Consider the following 19401-nt stretch of genomic DNA (forward strand, 5'->3'; position numbering starts at 1 on the left):
ATAAACAGCAGAATATGGAGCTGCCTGGCTCACTTTTTTGGGGTATGTACATTGGGGCAAGTGGGGGGCTAGCCTGTTCCCGACAGGGAGAAGAAGGCACCAAGAGTGTACATCCTGGGGATATCAACAGGAGCCTCCTGTGGTCCCTGCCCAGCTTCCTACCCCAGCTTCTCTCACACTGGTTGCTGGTGCCTGTGCTCCCCAGTGTCCTCAGGTGGCCTCTTCCTCCTCCTGAGGACCATCCCCACTCAAAGCCACAGTCTGTGCAGCTTTTATTTCAGTCAGGAAGTAATCAAATTTATATACAGTCTAAAAACAGTAGAAAAGGTGAGTAAAAAGGCCCACAGTCCATCTGGAGTGGGGATGGAGGGTGGGCCTGGTGAGCGTCGTACCTGGCACCCAGATGGTCTGGGCACTGTCCTGGCAGTGACGATGACAAGGCCAAGCAGAGAGAGGCTCACTGGGCGCAGGGCAGGGAGGGCATTGTCTGCCTGGCTGAGTCTGCCTGCCTGTTCCCATGGGGCAGGCAGAGACCCCAAGATCAGTCATGTGGCTCGCCGGACTTGGACAGGCCTAGGTCAGGCCCAGAGGAAGCCAAGACCTGGCCTGGATTCTGTTAGCAAGTCCACACCTGCAGGGGAAAGGCTCTGTTTCAGGTGCCCCTTTGGCCATCCAGCCCCAGAGCCAGCTGCCGTCCATACCTGCCTTCACTGCCCCCTGCCCAGGGCCGCTAGATCCCAACTCCCCTGCCCCCGCTCCCCCCATGCAGCCCCTTTGGATGGCCTGGGCCAAGGCACTGACCTTCACGGTGCTGTCCACGGCTCCTGAGAAGAGCCGGCCCCGGGACACTGCCAGTGCAGTCACACTGCCCTGGTGACGCAGCAGAGTCTGCGTGCAGATCATGTTGTCCATACTCCAGACCTGGGGGCACATGGGACATGAGGACCGCCCAGGCCTGGCACCCACCCTGAGCCTCCCACTGTCGGTAGGCCAGCTCGCACCCTGAGAGACCGGTCGTAGGATGCGCTGAAGACTTTGGTCTGGTCTGGTGTCGAGATGACCGCCAGGGCATACACAGTGCCAACGTGTCCTGTCAGGGTCCGCACTTGCTCCTTAGACTCAATGTCCCACACCTGAGGGGGTGGCACAGGCAGGTCAGAGACACAGACGGGGAAGGCAGGGGCCCAGAGTCAGACCCTGCCCTTTGGCATCCACTCTTACATGGATGAGGTTCTCGTAGGTGCCACAGACAATGTGGTGATTCGTCACGGCAATAGAGTAGACGCTGCCGCCAGATGTCTGCAGGACGTGGATGCAGTCGAGGGTCCGGATGTCCCAGATCTATGGGCAAGTGTGGGTCACTTGGTCCCAGGCCAGGCGCCTCATCCCCTGGGCCTCTCAGCAGCCCACCACCCAGGGTGCATGTGAGGGTCTCCCCACGCTGGCAGCGCGGGGGCAGGGCAGATGGAGCCAGCACAGGGAGGGCGCACCTTGATTGTCTGGTAGGAGCCGCTGTACAGGTAGCTCTGGGCAGCCACCAGGGCCCGCACCCAGTGGTTGAGGCCGGTGAGCTCCTTCTTCAGCTTCAGCTCGGTGCCCACAATGTCCCACACCTGTGGGAGTGGCCGTGAGCGCAGGCCTGGGGGGCAGGCACTGGCACCCTGCCGCCCTGCACACACGTACACCACCTTGCCTGACCTTGATGGCCTTCAGGGAGCCGCTGAAGAGCATGTTGTGTGAGGAGACCAGCGTGCACACCGGGTTGTCGTGGGCCCGGATCGTGTTCACCTTCTGCAGGTTCTGGATGTCCCAAACCTGGTGGGAGGGAGGACCGGAAGCCTTAGGCCCTGGCCGAGCCCAGGCCCCAATGGCACAGCGAGCCTGGGGGTCCCGGCCCGCCCGCCGGCCCCACTCACGATGATGGTGCAGTCGGCTGAGCCGCTGTAGAGCTTGCACCTGGGGAAGCAAAGCCAAGGTGTCAGGGTGCGAGAAGCCAGTACCCTCGCTGACAATGCCCTGGCCAGGCTGGGGAAGCACTGGCCACTGGGAACCAGCAGCCTGGGCCATTGCCAGGATCACTGCTGAGCCCAGCCTTGGTTTTCCTGCCTTAGCGAGGGGACCTTGGAAGTGGAGGCCCAGCCCCGTGCCTGCCTGGCAAGCATCTGACAGCTGAGCTGGGAGGTAATTACCCCTGTTAGTGTTGTTGGCAGTCAAGCTGTTGCTTCCTGTGAGCCAGCATCTCTCTCTCTCATACACACACACTCACACACTCACGCCCACAACCAGAAGCCTCATGACACAAGACAGGAGGGAAGGTCTAGAAGGGGCACCCTAGGGGTGAGGGGGTGGCCAGGCAGGCTCCTCTGTGGTGCTGCGCCCCGGGCTCTGGCTGTCGGCCAGCAGTAGCTGAGGCCCTGCCTCCACTCTCTGGTCCCACCTCTGTCCTCTGGCTGCCTGAGTCTCTCCAGGGCCAAGGCTCTGCTCTGTGAATGTACGGCTTCAGAGGTGGAAGGCCTACATGCTGCCACCCATGATTCAGCCCTGCTCAGGGTCGAGGGCGTCTCCCAGGAGGAGCAGACAAGAGCCACTCTAGGACACGTGCAGCCATGGACTCAAGCTCACAGTCCACAGGACCTCCCATCCCTGGCTCCACATGGGCCCTGTGGTCTGTGGACACACGTGTGCCTGCACTCACCCCTGGATGCAGAGTGCCAGCACAATGCCATCATGGCCCTCCAGCGTCTTCTGGCACTTGTAGGTGGTACACGTGTCCCACACCTGCAGAGACCAGGATCAGGGCAGGTCCCAGCAGGGTCAGCCCAGTGGCAGGGGGCACCATGGCAGGAATGAGGTGAGCATGGGGGAAGGGGAGAAAGCCCCATCCATGAGCAGGCCTGGAGCCGGCAGAGGCTGGTGTGCAATGCCCACCCCTGCCCCACCAGGCTGCCAAGCCCCTAGGCAGGACCCTACCCACCTTGATGGTCTTGTCAGAGGAGCCGCTGAAGAGCAGGTCCCCCATTGAGTAGACGCAGAGACACCAGACAGGGCCCTGGTGACCCACAAAAGTTCCTTTGCACTTGAAGATCTGCTGTGGGTCGTAGGCTGCAGAGAGATGGGGGAACTGGTGATGGGGGAACTGGAGGGGGCTTCGGGGATGGCGGCGGGAGCGGCAGTGGGCCCATACTCACATCCTAGGATGCCCATGTTCAGCCGTGCATTGATGTGGGACAGCTCGTCCTGCGAGGCCAAGAGTAGAGCAGAGGGTGGGGTGGGCGGGGCTCCACAGCCCTCCATGGCCCCAGGCCTGAGCTCTGCCAGGGCAGGGCAGATGCAGCAACAGCCCTCCCAGCACAGACACCTAATCATAAGTGGGAACAAGCCTCCTGCTGGGACCCAAGCTGAGAGATGGTCCTGTGTCCCCCACCCCACCCCACCTCCCTGCATCAGGCCCCTGCCCGCTCACATTCAACATGGACGCGTCCCTCCGGAACTCCATGAGGTCCTCGCTGAGCTTGCTCTGGTTTTCATCCAGGACATCTGTGTAGCAGGGACCAGAAGAAGGGTGTCAGGGACCAGGAGGAGGGGCTGCACCCCTGCCACCTCTGGGCCAGGCTCTCACCGAACTTGAGCTCCAGGCTCTTCTCCAGCTGGTCGATCTTCTCTGAGAGCTTGCCCAACATGGAGCGCAGGAAGGCGATCTCCTGGTCCTTCTGAGCCAGTGCCACATGCATCTCATGGAAGCGGTCATCCGTCTGCTGAAGGAACTCCTTCAGGCCCTCGAAGCGGCAGGTTTCCAAGTGCGTCTCATACGTGTCCTGGTTTCCAATGAACGTGCACCTGGAGGGACAGGACAGCTGCCCTGCCCACCTGTTCAACTGCCCGCCCAGTTAGGCCCTTCCCTTTGCCTCCCCAACCCCAAGAATCTCTCTCAAATCCCACTTCTGTGCCCACTGCAGCCCCAATGGGCCACCATCCTCTGCATACCTGCATGCCCACCAACCCACCTACCCACCCTGCTTCTACCCAGCAATCCAGTCACTTCACTCCTGCTCAGAGCTCTTCAAGGGCTCCTCCACCACCTCACCAGCTTCTGCCCTAAAGAGCCAGCTGCTGCCTCTTCCCCCACCCCCACCTCCCCTCTGCTCTCAACTCCGCCAGCTGCCGGAAGCCCTCACCCAGGTCTTTGCCCGGCTCGTGCCCATGCATGCATTCATTCTCAGCTTGTGCCTTCCCCAACCACCCGCAGCTCCCTGACCGCTCCGTCCCCCGTGTTCCCATGGTGCGCAGGTCTCCTCAGCACCTGTACCTCAGTTTGTAATTACATAGACGATGGTGTGGTTCCCGCTAAGGTCGTCTCCCCAGAGCCTGGCAGATAGGTGGATCTCAACCAAGGTTTGCTGAAGGAGGGACCGTGAATGCCAGCCCAGGCCCACTCGCCCCCTCAGGTCTGCCCACCCCCACCCCGGGGCAGCCCCGTGCGCCCACCCCCGCCCACTCACCCGTACTTGGAGTGGGGACACTTGATGTGCTCGCACTCCTTGAGATGTGCCTCCAAGTTCATCTTGAGAAGGGGCGGGCAGCTGGGGTTGTTGGGGCACCGCACAGGCCTGTAGTCACAGCTGCCCTCGTGGTCCCTGGGGGAGGTGGGACGTGGGGGGGTGCTGAGTCCCCAGGGGCACTGGTTCTCAGTACCCCTGGGGGGTGGGGACTGGGGACGGAGGGGGGCACTTACTTCCGGGCGCTGAGCTTGATGGTGAAGGGACACCCTCGGGGGTCCACCTCAAAGACAGTGGGCTTCCCGCCCCCGACTGCCCGACAACCGTGCCTGCAGTGGATGAAGAGCTCGCCAATCTGCTCAGCCACTGCGATGTTGTTCACCACCACCGTCAGCTTGGCATTGTCCACGGGACACTTCTCTGGGGGGGAGGGCATGCTGACCCCACAGCCCACCCAGCCACCATCTCCCCTGGCAGCCCTGCCCTGGGCACTGTGGCCAGGCTGCTCTGGGGGAGACCATTCCCTGGTGGGCGGCAGGCCTGGAACACGCTCCCCCAGCTGGGTGGGCTGAGCCTCTGTCAGGGGCCTAATCCACCCATCTACCTTCCCCTCTGGGGTGCCCGTAACAGGAAAGGGTGCATGGCTGGGCCACCAAGAATGACCACTGGGTGAGCCGGTGGTGGCAGAGGCCTCTCAGTTGACCCGAGAGTCTGGGGCAGGGCCAAGAGAGCTGAGGACAGAGCACGGAGAGGGCCAGTCCTGGGCCAGCTGCTAAGGCCTGAGACGGTGAGGCTGGCAGCCTTGACAGCAGGGGCAGCGTCCGAGAGAGTGGGCACTGTGCCCAGAAGGCCCACCCACACCCGCCGTGGGGCGGGCTCTGAGCTGCCGTGCTCAGGCTCTGAGCTGCCGTGCTCGTCAAGGTCTTGAGCCTGGCCCGAGCCTGGCCTGAGCAGTCACCCAGGAACCACTGCCGCAGGAGGACTAGGGAGAAGCGGCTGTGCAGCCAGGGTCTCCATCAGTGCTGGGCCCAGGCCGGACGTCCCCAGAGGGACCTCCCACCGCTGGGGAATAAAGGTGGCCGAGCCTAGGCTGAGAGGGCCCTACCTGACTTCAAGGCGCATCTTCGACAGAAGGTGTGCTGTGGAGACAATGGGCAGATTGGGGTGTGGCCGCAGAGCTGCCCTCACCCCGTGCCCACTGCAAAGGGCACCTGCTGGGCGGCCAGACCAGGCCTGTGAGCAAGGCCAAGGCTGCCCATGAAAGGGGCCTCACGGTGGTGCACAGGTCAGGGAGGGGCAGCCTCACCCCACACGTGGTGATCACAGGGTCCTTGAACACACTGCAGCAGAGCTGGCAGCAGAGCTTCACCGAGGGCTGCTCGGCAAACACCAGCGGCTCCTAGAACAGGCAGGGCTGGGTGAGGGTGGGGCCTGGGACTGCTGACATGAGTGTGGGCACCCAGGGCCCCAGCCCCTTCCTCTGCGGGCCTGGGCTGCCCTATTGGGGTGGAAGCACCTCTGCCAGGATGTGTCCTGAGAGGAGGAGTCCACTGAAGCCTACAGCTGGGCCTGAGCTCCAGCAGACCTGAGCAGGAAGAACCCCTCCAGCCATGCCCTCACCCTGTGACACCTACCCTCTCCCTGGGACAGAGACTAGAAAGGGCCCCACGTGGAACCCGCCTTTCATTCCCAAAGCTGATGCCTGGGCAGCCCCTGGGGTGGGGAGTGAGAAGAACGTGCCTGGGGGACCCAGCCCAGCCCCCCGAGTCCCTGACGTGGACCCGTGCGGATCAGGGGCCCTGATCAGGGCCTGAGGGGAAGGTGCCCCCACCGCCCCAGGACGGGGAGGGTCCCTTGGAGTCTGCACCGAGCCTGCCCGGCCACACCTACCGGCTCCTCCTCCTCCTCGGGCAGTGAGAATGTGGAGCGCAGGGACATGCTGGACTCCGAGTGCAGGGAGCGGACGGAGATGGCCGAGTCAGAGCGGCGTGGGGTGCTGATGGGGGGCTGCGGGCAGACAGGAGGCCATCAGCTGGCAGGAGGGCCAGGCTCGGACCCCCGTCCCAGTGGGCGCCCACTTAGCCCACAGCCCGGCTGTGCGTGGGGAGCCGGTGTGACGCCCAGGCCCCGCCTGCCTGGCAGTCCCGGCCCTGTGGTTGGGACGCCTGCTCACATCTGCCAACTTTCTTTGTGTAAATGGAGAGACTTCCTGCTATTCAATTCTACGAGGACACGCTCGGCCTGCTTCCTGCTTCCCGTGAGGGAATGTAGGCCACAGAGGGGACACCTCCACCAGCCAATCCCGGGGCGGGGGTGGCCACGGCCCCCAGACTGCTGGAGGGAAGGGGGTGGAAGGCTGGCCGCGGGAAGCTGCAGGGCTCCAGGTGCCCACTGGGCTCAGCCACCCGCCTGGCCGTCCTGGTTGGGGACACTAGCCCAGGCCAGTGAGGCTCCCTGAGGGGAGGCGGGGACACCCCCACCAAACCCCAACCAAGCTTCTGAGAGCAGGAGGGGGGTGCCACGGGTGCTCGTCTCTGTCTGAGCCACCAGAAACACGGGTCTGGGGGAGTGCCAGGGCAAGGGGTACTGTCCCTTCCTCCCCTCTGGGCCTGGAACCCTCCAGAAGAGATACTCCAAGAGCAATCGCTCCCCACGCTCTTCCCCTCCTGCCCCGAAACTTCATTCATGAGCCATAAACCTCCTGCCTCCACGCCCAGCCCACCTGCCCCCTCTAGGTCCCAGCCACTCTGGGACTTGGCTGCCTCTGTCTGAGCCTCTGTGGGTGTGGGGACTGTTGGAATGATCCCCTCCCCTCCAGCCCGGGGTGTGGGACCCACAGCGGGCAGAGGGAGGCTGGCCGAGCAGTTCCAGGGGCCGGCTTCCCTGAGCGGGTGCAGCAGAGATCAGTGTCCCCAGCATGCCCGCAGACAGGGACCTCCCTCACCAGGGCAGCACCCACCTCCCGTCACAGCATCTCAAGTGGCATGTTTGTATGGAAATGCCACATGAGGAACAAGAGGGGAAATCAGAAGAAGTGAGTCAAATTATCCCCAGGGCAGCGATGGAAACCAGAGGGTGAGAGCAGGTCCAGACAGGAGCTGGGCTAAGCATACGGGGCCCGGCCTGGCTCTGTTCTCCCCTGCCCCCCTAGTCCCCTGCCGCACTGCCCGCCTGCCCCTTGCTGGGCTCCCACTCCTCCTGAGTGAAGGGGCTGTGGCTGCCAGGCCTGGGCTGGGGGCAGGGTAGCTGGCCCTAAAGTACAGGGCCTGGGGGAAGGCCCGGCTCCCCAGGGCAAGCAGAGGGGGCAGCCTGTGGGGGCCGAACATCCAACAGAGATGGTGCCCAGGTGGCTGCAGCTCAGGGCCCTCACAGCACACGCCTACCTCCTTAGAGCCACCAAAACCCAAGGATTCCAGAAACCACAGGCATGGGGAATTCACTTCCTTCAAGGCCCAGCTGGGCAGGCGAGCCTTCTATTCCCAGCCTCACTCCATGGGCAGGTCACAGGTCCCGGAGACGGAGGCAGGCAGAGCCCAAGGGAAGGGGGAGCTCGTGTTTAGGGAGGGCCTAGTACAGTGCTGGGCACACAAACGTGTTTATTTGAATAATTAAAAATACTTTTTTTCTCCCTATTAAATAGGAAACAAAGGCCTGGCTGCCCAGCATGAGGAGAAGCCTTCGGTGCTGGGAGGCTAGAAGGGCTGGAGCACTGGCCGGGGTCTGTTGGGGGCTCTGAGGGAAAGCAGAAAGCAGGCACAGGAGAGGTGAGTGGCAGTGGGAGGTTGCTCGCATCCCACCCCCACCAGCCAGGCCAGCCTTCGCTTCCCGCAGCAGTCCCAGAGCCGGGCGAGGACCGACAAACAGGGAATGGCCACTGTGACCCTGGCCACACGGCCTGGGTACCGACAGCCAGCTCCAACTCTGACCCAAAGCCCTTCCTCACTGACCCCAGCTTGGGCCTATCCATCTTTCCCCACCTGCTGAACCCCGTCTCCCTTGTCAGGAACCCCAAACTCGGGGCCTCTGCCTCTACCCGGCAACCCACCCATTCATCCTCTGCTCAGCAACAGATGAAGCTTTAAAAATGAGGTTTTTTCCCTGGTGGTGCAGTGGTTAAGAATCTGCCTGCCAATGCAGGGGACGCAGGTTCGAGCCCTGGTCCAGGAAGATCCCACATGCCGTGGAGCGACTAAGCCTGTGCACCACAACTACTGAGCCTGTATTCTAGAGCCTGTGAGCCACAACTACTGAAGCCTGCACGCCCTAGAGCCCGTGCTCCGCAACAAGAGAAGCCACCGCAATGAGAAGCCTGCGCACTGCAAGGAAGAGTAGCCCCCACTTGCTGCAACTAAAGCCCATGTGCAGCAATGAAGACCCAACGCAGCCAAAATAAATAAATAAATATTTTAAAAAAGGGGATCTGATCTAGTTACCCTCCCGAATGAACCTTCTGTGGCTCCCACCCCCACAAGATGGAGCCAAACTTGCCTCCTCTCAGCCTGCAGGCGCCACACCCTCTGGCTCAGCCACCTTCACCAGCGCCTCTCTCTGGAAACCCAGCCATGGGTGCTCAGGCCTCAGGGTGTCGCACATGCTGGGCCTCTGACACCAGCTCGCTTCACCCTCAGACCTGAGCTCGCGGCTGAGGCTCCACCTTCAGCTCCTCCTGGGCCCTGGGCGCCTGGAGGGAGGGCATGGTGGGAGGCAGGCTCTGGAGGGGTGGGGAGGGGGGAGCGAGGTGCAGACCTACCATGCTGTCCTCCTCGTCCCGTGGGGAGTAGGCGAGGGAGCTGGAGGAAGAGGGCGTCCTGCGGTGCTGTTTGTATGTGCTGGTCCCATCAGCTGCGAAGAAAACAGGGCTGAGATGCCGCGAGCAGGGCCGTGTGGGGAGGCCTGACCACCGTGGCAGGCAGTGGGCTCCTTCGCAGATGGGCCAGGCAGGGGCGGAGGCTGGGCTGGGGGTTGTGGTTGCCTCCCCAGGTCTAACCAGTGCCTGCAGCTCACCTGCAGGGCTCAGCCTGCCCTGGACAGTCCCAGAGCTGAGTCCAGAAGCTCCCAGCCCCAGCCCTGCCACCCACAGGCAGAGAGGTCCGAGGCCCCTCAGCTGGTACATGGTGGGGCCAGGATGGCAGCCTGGTGGTCTAGGTCCCCTCTCCGCCCACCTCTTCCCCTGGTGCGGCCAGAATCAGGAACCAGCCACAGGCCCTCTTGGACTCCTACAGGAAGGCTGCTGAAGGCATGGCCCTCCTCCTCCTGCACGTCACCCCAGCTGCCCAGAGAAGGCACTGGTCAGGGGTCCACGCGGGAATAGGAGCCAGCCTCACAGGCCCTGAAGGCAGCAGCCAGAGGCCTACAGTGGCCAACACTGGTCTCAGGCCCCAGCCAGGGCCAGATGTCACAACAACCAGCCCCAAAGGCCTGGTTCATGATCCAGGCTTCACATGGCTGCCCTGTGACTGGGCCTCAGTTTCTCTGTCTGTAATGAGAGGGGCTGGGCGAGGCAACTGTTCGTGCCTGGTCACTGGCTCTGACCATCCCTGACACTGGGGGAGTCGCTGGTTGGCCACGGGCGAGACAGGCCCCCGTTACTCTCTGCCCGGGAGCTTTTGACTGCCACGACAGGGTGCTACATGGTTTCTAAAGCTGGATAAGAAATTAAAGAACAATTACTCGGGTGATGCGATTAAGGGGCATGTATATTTGCTTTTTCCTCAGAAAAGAACATCTAAGAAAAAAGGAGGGCTCTTTCACAGCCCCCGAGGGGGTCACCCAGCGGTAAAAAGGAGCCTGTGTGAGCAGATGTCCATGGCAGCCTGGTGACCCCACCGAAAAGTGTATCCAGAAGATACCGTGGAAAAGCAATTAAAAAACTAATTAGCAGCTGGTGTTCTCCTACGAGGGGCAGTCCTGAAAAGGCAAAAGCACACTGCTCCCCAGAAGCACCGGTCCTGACAGGAGGGGCCCCATGCCCTCATGTCTTCGGGAAGGAGGTTGTGCCCTCGTGGTCTAGTTCCTCACCACCTCCCAGAACACACAGTGCTGAGGGCTCAACCATGGGACCAGACTCGGGAAAGGACCCCACGAGTACTTCTTATCATCTCCCCATGCCCAGCCTGGTCCCCAGTCCTGACCTTTCAGGGCCTGCTAGAAGCCTGGGTGGGACGAGTCAGGGGTCGCTTGATAAAGGACAGGTGTGCAAAGTGGTGCTGGAGAAGTCGGGCGGCCCACCCCAGAGAGGTGGCAGGCGAGGCCCCGGGACGCAGGTGCAGGAGGATGTGGGGGTGTGGGAGGAGGATGTGGCAGTGGAACAGGAGGGAGCAGGATGGGGGACTCCTGCCCAGCCCAGGTTGGCCTGGGCTCACAGGCTCACCTTTTGTGATGGTGGTGACAGCTGAAAAGGCGGGCCCGAAGGTTGTTTCCATTCTGGTCTGGAGAGAGAACAGATGAGACTTGGCCTTGACCCCAGTGAGGATGTGGACACACACGTGGACATGAGCGGACATGCTTTCCCACTAACGAGTCCACATGCGTGCATATACTCAGACATGCCAACCACACACACGGCATGGCCCACCCGAGGGACCTCCAGGTAGGGAGAGGACTGCTCTGGTAGCTCTTCTGGGGCCCTGGGTATGTGGGGTGTGCACAGAGGCAGACCATTCCCTGAGGGTGTCCCCCTTACCCCGGTGGCGGCGTCTGGGGTAGGAAGGTTGCTAGGCCCCCCGGAGAAGCGGTTGTAGCGGGCACTCTTGCCCGAGCTCATGCTCTAGAGAGGCATCTAAGGTCCTCGGGCAGCATCCCCTATGGGTGGAACACAAATGAAGGGCTTTGGAGATGGTGGCCAAGCCCCTGTCGGTTGGTGGGGCCGCTCCACACAGGCAGGCCCCCTCTGGCCAGTCCACCACAAGGCACGCTTCAGTCTCTCTCCACCACCAATCCCAACAAGGGCAGGTCCATGCGGGCAAAGTCCCTTCCCCTCCCTCCCGTCCCAGGTGTGCACAGGCCAGAGAAAAGGAGGAGACCCTGGGTTCAAGCAGGCAGCTGACACTCCGTTCTACCTTGCTTTAAGGCTTAGCCCTTTGGAAAAGCCCACCAGCTCCACCCCAGAGCTGGAGAGCCCCTCACCCCTGCTCTGTCTGCTCCTCTGGGTCCGAGGTCTGAATGTCCCTGGGGCCAAGGCTGGGTATACACAGCAGGACAAAGCCACAGGCCTGTTTCCTGCCAGGGCAGGTGTGGTCAGGCCGAAGCCACCTGGTCTGCAGGATGTCGGGGATGCTGGCTGTGCCCGCAGAGAACCTGTGGGTGACGTACTTGGAGCCCAGCCCCTCACCAGCCTCATCACATGCAGAAAGCCCCTTCGGGTGGGGGAGGAGCGAAGAACTCCGACTCTTGACCTTGTACAGGTCACCCACTCCAGGAACAAATGGTGCCCCAGTGTGACCCAGTCTCAAGGGCTGGGGTGGCAGGGAGAAGGCACAGTGGGAATCATCCCAGGTCTCTGGTGACTCCCATCCAAGAAGAGAGGAGCTAGATGGGCCCTGAGAGAACTGGCCAGGCCCAGGTGTACCCACAGAGTAGGAAGAGATTAAAAAGAAAAGGAGACCCAGTCAGCAGCTCACACTAGGATGGGACCCCAGGGAGAGCTGCTCCATTCCTGAGACAGCGCCCACCCTGTGGTGGCCCTATCAGCAGGCACCCCCTGGGAGTGGTCTTCCCCATGTCAGGACCCTCAACAGTCTAGCCAGGAGCACAGTCTCCCCCTGCAGCAGTCGGCTGTGTTGAGAGCCACGAGACCGCCGGCTTGAAGCCAAGCTCCCCACGGGGAGGAAGGCCAGACGCTCAGGACTGCTGTCAACAGGCCCACTTGAGCTCTCCACCTCAGGAGACCCCCAGCAGCATCCCCGGGACTGTGGGCTCATTGCCTGGTGCCCGGCCCAGCCATCAGACCAGCATCAGGAACTGCTCTAGGAGGTCAGGCTCATCTTGCTCCTGGGGCCACGTGGCAGGCAGGGGCCCACTCTGTGGTCTGGAGTCCTGTAGGACTGTGAGGCTCCAGGGGGGAAGGGCTGCTAAGCCCCCCACACTGTGGGAGAAGGCGGGAGATGCTCTCTGCCCCCTACTGTGAGTCCAGCAGAGAGCAACTGTACAGTCCAGCTGGTTCTGGCACCTTCCACACCAGGTCCTCCTGACCTGGACCATCTAGTGACGTCCACGCCCCACCCCCCCACGGCCAAGCAGTGTGACCTGGGGCCCACCCAATTGTCCCCCAACCCGGCCTGCAGGTCTGCGGCGGGGGGGGGCTCTCAAGCATACCCGGCCCTCTGCACTGTGCTCCCAAGCTGCCCACCCCTTCAAATGCCACCTGCACGCCATCCCCCCAAACTTTGAGACTCAGGCATTGACAGGGTGGCTCTTGGCCCCTGCAATTGGCACTGCCATGAGGCACCTCCCCCGCAGGGCTCTGAGCCCCTGTGGGTCTGGCTATATAGGGGTCCTGAGAGCTTGGCCAAAGCCCCCCTGTCCTGCCCACCACTCTCCCTGCTGTGACTCAAGGGGCTTGGCTGCCTGCCCCAGCCCAGGCTCTCTGGTGGCTTGTCCTCTCAGGGGAGAGACGGGGGCTCCTGAGAGTGGGCAGCGCCAGGCCCTCAGGCAGAGGGGTGAAAGGGGCTTGTCCAGAAGCCCACCTCCAGCCCCGCTGCGAGTCTGCATGCTAAGCAGGAAGTCTTGAGGGCTGCCCTGCTTGGGGTAAGGACACTCTGGCTGCGGTGAGGCCCAGACAGTGGAGAGTAGGAGCTCCAAGATTCCTCGCATCAGCATGAAAAGCTCAGTCCTTTGGGGAAACCCAGAGTTGGCTCCAGCCTTAGCACCACGGGGGCGGAAGTGGGGGGTGTCACAGGGAGGCCACTGGCTGACACTGACCTGGATTTTACAATCCATCTGCTCCTTCCAGTGCAAGCTCCCAGGGCCAAGAAGCCAGCTGCTGGCTCCAGCAAGCGGCACCCACGGTCCGGGTGGCCAGGACCACAGCAGGCGCTCCCCCAGGACCTCAGCCAGCCCGCTGCCTGACCCCCTTCGGTGCCGGGTGCCCAAGTGCCTGTTGCTGCAGCCTGGGAGAGCTGGCGTCTGGCTGTCCTGCACTCTGAAGTGAAGTAAACAGAAAGGCACGCAGGGCCTGCAGGGCAACATGCAAATCAGGCCGGAAAGTCCGCAGACAGCCAATAGCGGTCAGGCCCGGTAGGGGATGTACAAGACCGGCCCGTGAACCAAGCTGAGTGAGGGAAGGAGGGAGGGAACCATTTCCCGGTTCACAGGGTTCAGTGTGCAGCCCCAGCCCTGGACAGGGGGGTGGGGGGAAGACCTTGCTCGCCCCGCCCACCCGGAACCAGAACCAGAGATTGCATCCAGAGCATCTCAGAATTGAGCAAGATGCCCTCGGCCTGCCCTCAGGCCGGTCCCTGGGGGCTGCATTTTGCAATAATAGTCTTCCCCAGTATCCTTTGGCTCTGGAGGCCAAAACCCCAGAAACACAACAGCACACGCAGCACTCCCCTGGTTGGGGCTACAGGGAGGCTGGGCCCAGCCGTCCTGGTGTTGTGCCCTGGCCCCCCAGAGGAGGAGGTCTCTTCCCCACCCCACAGTCAGCCTGAGGCTCTTTAGGCAGGCAGGAAGTTGTCAACTAGAGCAAGAATCCTCAGCCAACCCAGAGCCTGGCCTCTCTCAAACTGGGAAAAGCCGTGTGGGATGGGCCAACTAGGGAGACCTGGGGTTGGGGAAGGCGAGAAAGGGCTTCCCCTCAGTCCTTCCCCACTCCCTGCCAAGTCCCCACACCTCCTGTTCCCAGGTACCTCAGCAAAGCCCAGGGGAGGGACTCAGGGATTCTATCCCAGAAAGAGAAAAGCCCCCAAGTCCTGATGGAAATGGGGCTGTCCACCTTGGATAAGGCTGATGGGAGAGTGGGACCAACGGATGCTTAGGGTCCGTGCAGGAGCAGCCTGTCCCCTGCCTCGCCTGAGCCAGGGGTCAAGACCCAGGGGTCTTTGTCCACCCACATCCATGTCTAAGGGGCTCCTGGGGCCTGCAGTGCACTCACCGCCCAATGAGGAACCAGCGATCTGCCCAGAATGCCCCAGCCCCTGCACTTCTCCACCACAGCCCCTCTTCAGGAAAGCCCCTCACCAGCCCCCTTCTCTGAGCAGCCTGTGCAGGAGGGCAGGCCAGCTCCATTGGGGCCCCTCCTCAGCCTGTCCCCTGGAGGGAGCCCAAAGGGATATTCTGGGGCCTCACCCTCAGGACTGTGGGACATGACCCCCCTTTCCCTTAGTAAGTACCCAGAGTGGGTGTGGGTTAGGCATGGTCCCGTGGCTGGCAGCCAGTGGAGGGGTGGCCTAGGCTGGCCATGCCAGAGCTGGGGGCAGTGGGGTGGCCAGACGAGGCCGAGCCCCACCTCAAGGCAGCTCCTCTGATAGCCCTAGGCAGCAGATGTGGTGGGGTTCCCTGAACAGCACATGCTGAGCCAGCGAGGGGGTAGACTGCCCTATAAATGTCGTCAGGCCACACGTTTGGCACCGACTGCCCCAGGGAGGAGCGTGGGTGGCTCGGGAATCCGCGGCCCTTCCTGCCACGGAGCCGTGGGTGGCCAGCTCGCTGGACTGTGGCTGGAGCTCCAGGTGCAGCCCCTGGCATCACCTGCAGACTGCACAGCCCCCCAGTAAGCCCTTCCCTGGTCCCCCAGGTCCCCAGGCCCAAGCCCAGGCCAGGTTGCCAAATCCTATAGACACAGGCCTGGTTGCCATAGCAAAGCCACACACACTTCCCCTGGCTGTTTCCTGGAGTCCCCTTCATATGACTTTTCCATCCCAAACAGGAAGGGTGTGATGTTGGGAACCCCCTCATCAGGCCCTGATCTGAGGTCTGCCCGGCCTCCCTTCCCTCCCAGCACTCAGCCCAGACCTTTGCCCTCACCTTGCCATCCTTCCCTCGGTATTCACAGCCTGGACTCCCCAGAGGTTTCAAAGCTGCCTGCCTAGACACCTGCTGTGACCTCCCCTCCCAAGGGCTCTGCCCCTCGCACCCTCCACCCAGCCTCCTGGCCTTTCCTGTCCAGGTCCAGCCTCTCCAGCCTCCCCGGGCCCCTGTGCTAGAGGGAGGGAGTCTCTCCTGCTCTGTGGCCTGGCCTTAACCCCCACTTGGCAATGGGAATGCCTTCCCTTCCCCAGTGCCCTTGGGGCCAGCCTCATCTCCCCATCCTTTATTTCCCACATCTGATGGCCATGTATGAGGTGGTAACCTGGCCCAGCCTGGGGGACATGCAGAGGGCTTCCTGGAGGAAGGAGTTGGCCAGATCCAGAGCAGGGAGAGAATGTTCTGGGAAGAGGTGGCATTCATCCCCCTATCTCAGTGTCTGGCTGCAGGGCCACTTTTTCCTGTCCACACCTTCCCTCCACTTCAGTGCCCAGCCTAGCTTCGACTGCAGGGGTGGAACTGGAAAGCATGTCCCTAAATTAGTGGGTCTAAACTCATGGAAACAGGCCCTGGGCCTTCACCCAAGAGCCAAGTGGCCAGCAGTGCCTGGGCCCAGTCTGCACCTCCAGGCTCCCTTGGCCATTTTCTCATCACTCCCTGCGTGGCTTCTGTCTCCTGGGCTTCCTCCTTCTTGCTCCCCTGTAGAAGTCAGGAAGGGCACGCAGTCCCTGGGCCAGATCTGGGTCTGGAGGTGACCGGGAGCGTGGAGGGCAGAGGTCTGGCCCAGCCCACTCCTCTGTCTAGCCCTCGCCATCCAGCCCTCTGGCACATTCCTCCAGTCCTGGTGTCTGCTGGGCTGCTCCTTCCCTGCTGGGTGCCCTCCCTAGGTGCTCTTGGGATTGTTCACCCCTCCAAAAGGCTTCCAGACAGCCCGCCTCCTCCTGCTTAGGGTGACCAAGGGCCAGGTATGCACAGTGATGTCAGCACTACCCCAATGCCCACCTCCTGCTTCGCCTGTCCCACCTGACTCCACGCTCCTCTGGGGAGCATCCATACCTCTTCTGCCCCACAGCCAGTGCACAGCGGACACTGAAGGCATCTGTTGAGAGGGGTTGGTGGGTCTATCTTCATGGGTCTGAGCCAGAGGTCTGAAGTCCTAGGTGCCCACCCACAAGTGCCAGACTCAGACCTGAGTTCAAATTCTGCTTCTGCCACTTAACAGGTGTGCGACTCTGGGCAAGTTACTTGCCTGCCAGGTCCTCGGATTTCTCACCTATTAAATGGAGTGGATGTACCCAAGTCTGAAAGGAACTGTGCAAGATGCCATGTGAGTTAACAGTGAAGGCTCCACTGACATCAGCTCCTCCCTGAAAACTGAAAATGGAAGCTGAGAGGCCACCCCAGGCACAGACAGCCAGCGAGGGGTCATGACCAAGGCTGACCAAAGCCCTGTTCCTTCTGCTTCCTCTGTTGCCCCAGGCAAGCTGAGGAGCTCCACCTTGTATGTAAGCCAGCCCCTCCCCAAGCCATGCCAGCTAGCGGCCAAATCACTGTGTCTGGGCTGCCGAAGCCTCCCAAGTGGCTCAGGCCCTTCAACTGCATCTTCTTCCATTTCCCAAACTGTCCATTCCTTTGTCCAGCCAACTGGCTAAGGTTCACATCCACTGCAGGCCAGGCCCTACGCTCCTTCCCAGCCTGTCTCTTTCAGCCAGACTGCCCTTTTCCCTGCTCTCCCCCTGAGGGAGGTTTTGGCTTCCTGGAGATAGTACTGCTATAGGATGCAGGCACCTTGAGACACAGGGCCTGGGGTTTCCATGGAGAAACTTGAATCCGCAGAGCAGTGAAAAGTGGGAATTTATGACGGAGAGGGGAAGGGGTGTGGGAAGGGAGAGGCCCAAGAAAAGGAATGAGGAAGACAGAGGCCACATAGTTGGCAAAGGCCAGGGGGTGGGCAGGTCCCAGGAGAGGGGGCCTGTGGGGGGGGAGGGGTCTGAGGGATGGGAGAAGGGTGTGCTGACAGGCTGGGCAGCATAGAGCTCTAAGCAAGGGACACAGCAAAGTAGGGTGGAACCCCTCCCCACTAGAGCAGGGTGCCATCCAGCAGAACCCCAGACTCATCTGCAGCTGACTACCCTGACCTGGCTCGAGACAACCAGGCCCGGGCAGCCAGACCCAGTGAGAACTAGGAGAGGAGGGCCCCAACCCACTCTCCTCTGCACACAAGCCAGCCTCCTCACTCTCTCCTACTTCCCCACTAAAGCTAGCAGTCCATCCTCCACTCACAACCAGAGGCTCTTTATTAGACTTAGACCTGATGCCCTCTCTCCTGTGCTTGAGTCCTCCAACAGCCTCCCTTGTAAGCACAATACAATCCCCATCCTGCACTCTGGTGTGTCTTCACCAATTCACCTCTCATGACGTTGCCAGTACCCGCGGGTGTCTGCTGAGCTTCCTCACCCTGGGCCTTTGCACATCTTGCTACCTCTGCCCAAAAAGCTCTTCCAGCAACTTTCCAGGACGGGATGCTCACTGTAGGTGCCCCCTCCCCAAGCCATTCAAGAGCCCCTGGTACTCTTTCTCAAAACCTTGCTTCTTTTTTTCATGGCACCTATCACAAATCCTCACGACTGTGTCTGTGCATTGTCAATCCCGCACCCCTCTCTAGATCACCCGTTCCCAAAGCGGGTATGCTTGTAAATGTCTGGAGACATTTTTGGTTGTCACCTCGGGGGTGGGGGAGGTTAGTGGTATCCAGTGGGTGGACACCAGGGATACTGCTCAACACCCTACAAGGCACAGCAGGGAATGATGGGCACGAAGTATCAAGAGTGGCGAGGTTGTGACAAACCCTGAACGAGAAGAGCCTAGGAGAACTGGGATCATGCTCTCCGCAGTCTCCCCGCGCCTACGACAGTGCTGGGCACCCGGCGGCGATCAGTAAACGCAGGAAGAAGGAATGAATAAAGGAGAGAATGGAGAAAGGGAATGAGTGACGGACCAGCTGACAGACAGACGGACTGACCGGGGAGACCCCGGAGCGTCTCAGCCCCGCCCCCCAGGCCCGACCCATTCCCCAGACACCAACACGCCGGCCCTCCGCCGCATCGCGCGGGCCCAAGGCGCGAGCCCCAGGCCCGGCACGCCGCTAGGACACTCACCCGCCCGTGGCCGCTCGGGAATCGCAGCGCCACCCTCCCGCTTCATCGTGCCCCCTCTACCGCTGGCCGGGAAAGGGACGGGACGTTCGAGCCGGAAGCGCTCAGGCGCTGTGCCCGCCGGGATTTGCAGTTCCCTGGCTCTCGGGGCCCCAGGCAGCCGCCTTACTCGAGGCTCTTCAGAAACTACGACTTCCGGCGGCTCAGATGTTGCGGGGCGGGATTGGTGGCTTCAGAATCACTCTATGTTGTAGATCGGACTCTGATTGGCTATATATATCCGTCGCTCACAGTTAAGTTCAATGGCCTCTGCAAAAGGGTGGAGCTTCGGGTGTCGGGTCAGGCAGACCGCCCCCAAAAGAAATGTCAAGGCTCGATTGGTGGAGACTTGGAAAGTAGAGAAAGGAGCGTATCAGCGGTGAAGAAGGAAGATACTTCCGCTGGGATTGCCCAATCGCAGAGATGGAGCAGTTTCTATAAAAGCTTGAGCCCCAGACTCCTGCGTTCTTTCCGGATCAAGTACGACGTCCTGAGGTTTGCTTTTCGTTTTTCCGTACGTCACGGTCAAGGGAGGAACCGGGCCCAGAGCGGGTTGGGGAAGTGGCCCAAACCTGCCAGCCAACCTAGACCCCGGGTCCAGCCTCTGTCTGAGACCCATCTTGGTCCTCAGCGTTCTACACGTTTCTGCTTCACCCTCCCCCCAGTTCCGTCGGGAAGTCGGAATCTCCAGATCTGTTTCTCTGTATAGGTAAGGCTGGGCTGGGCCTGGTTTCCCAAATTTAGTTCCG

At 61.5% G+C, this 19401-nt stretch overlaps 1 protein-coding gene across 1 annotated transcript; it reads right to left on the reverse strand.

Moving 5' to 3' along the window:
- Nucleotides 1–262: 262 nt before the first annotated feature.
- Nucleotides 263–11298, reverse strand: TRAF7 (TNF receptor associated factor 7). The gene is made up of 20 exons (XM_065892545.1): nucleotides 11179–11298; nucleotides 10867–10924; nucleotides 9247–9338; nucleotides 6387–6503; nucleotides 5803–5895; nucleotides 5602–5635; nucleotides 4733–4916; nucleotides 4500–4634; nucleotides 3620–3837; nucleotides 3464–3537; nucleotides 3189–3237; nucleotides 2975–3102; nucleotides 2696–2778; nucleotides 1917–1956; nucleotides 1699–1815; nucleotides 1491–1613; nucleotides 1222–1341; nucleotides 1002–1133; nucleotides 802–921; nucleotides 263–631 (listed from the first exon to the last, which is right to left on the reverse strand). The coding sequence occupies exons 1-20, from the start codon at nucleotides 11257–11259 to the stop codon at nucleotides 617–619; spliced, it is 2013 nt and encodes a 670-aa protein (XP_065748617.1). The 5' UTR covers nucleotides 11260–11298; the 3' UTR covers nucleotides 263–616.
- Between the last annotated feature and the right edge of the window lie 8103 nt (nucleotides 11299–19401).

Source organism: Phocoena phocoena, chromosome 15, assembly GCF_963924675.1.
Source record: "Phocoena phocoena chromosome 15, mPhoPho1.1, whole genome shotgun sequence".
In the NCBI taxonomy this organism is placed as follows: domain Eukaryota; kingdom Metazoa; phylum Chordata; class Mammalia; order Artiodactyla; family Phocoenidae; genus Phocoena; species Phocoena phocoena.

Bases quoted from the DNA above. Each gene is read 5' to 3' on its own strand.
- TRAF7 (XM_065892545.1), bottom strand. From the start codon at position 11,259: ATGAGCTCGGGCAAGAGTGCCCGCTACAACCGCTTCTCCGGGGGGCCT. The intron at 4,917-5,601 runs GTAGGGCCCTCT...CCTCCCCCCCAG, and splicing joins AAGATGCGCCTTGAAGTCAG to AGAAGTGTCCCGTGGACAAT. The intron at 3,103-3,188 runs GTGAGTATGGGC...ATCTCTCTGCAG, and splicing joins GAACATGGGCATCCTAGGAT to CCTACGACCCACAGCAGATC.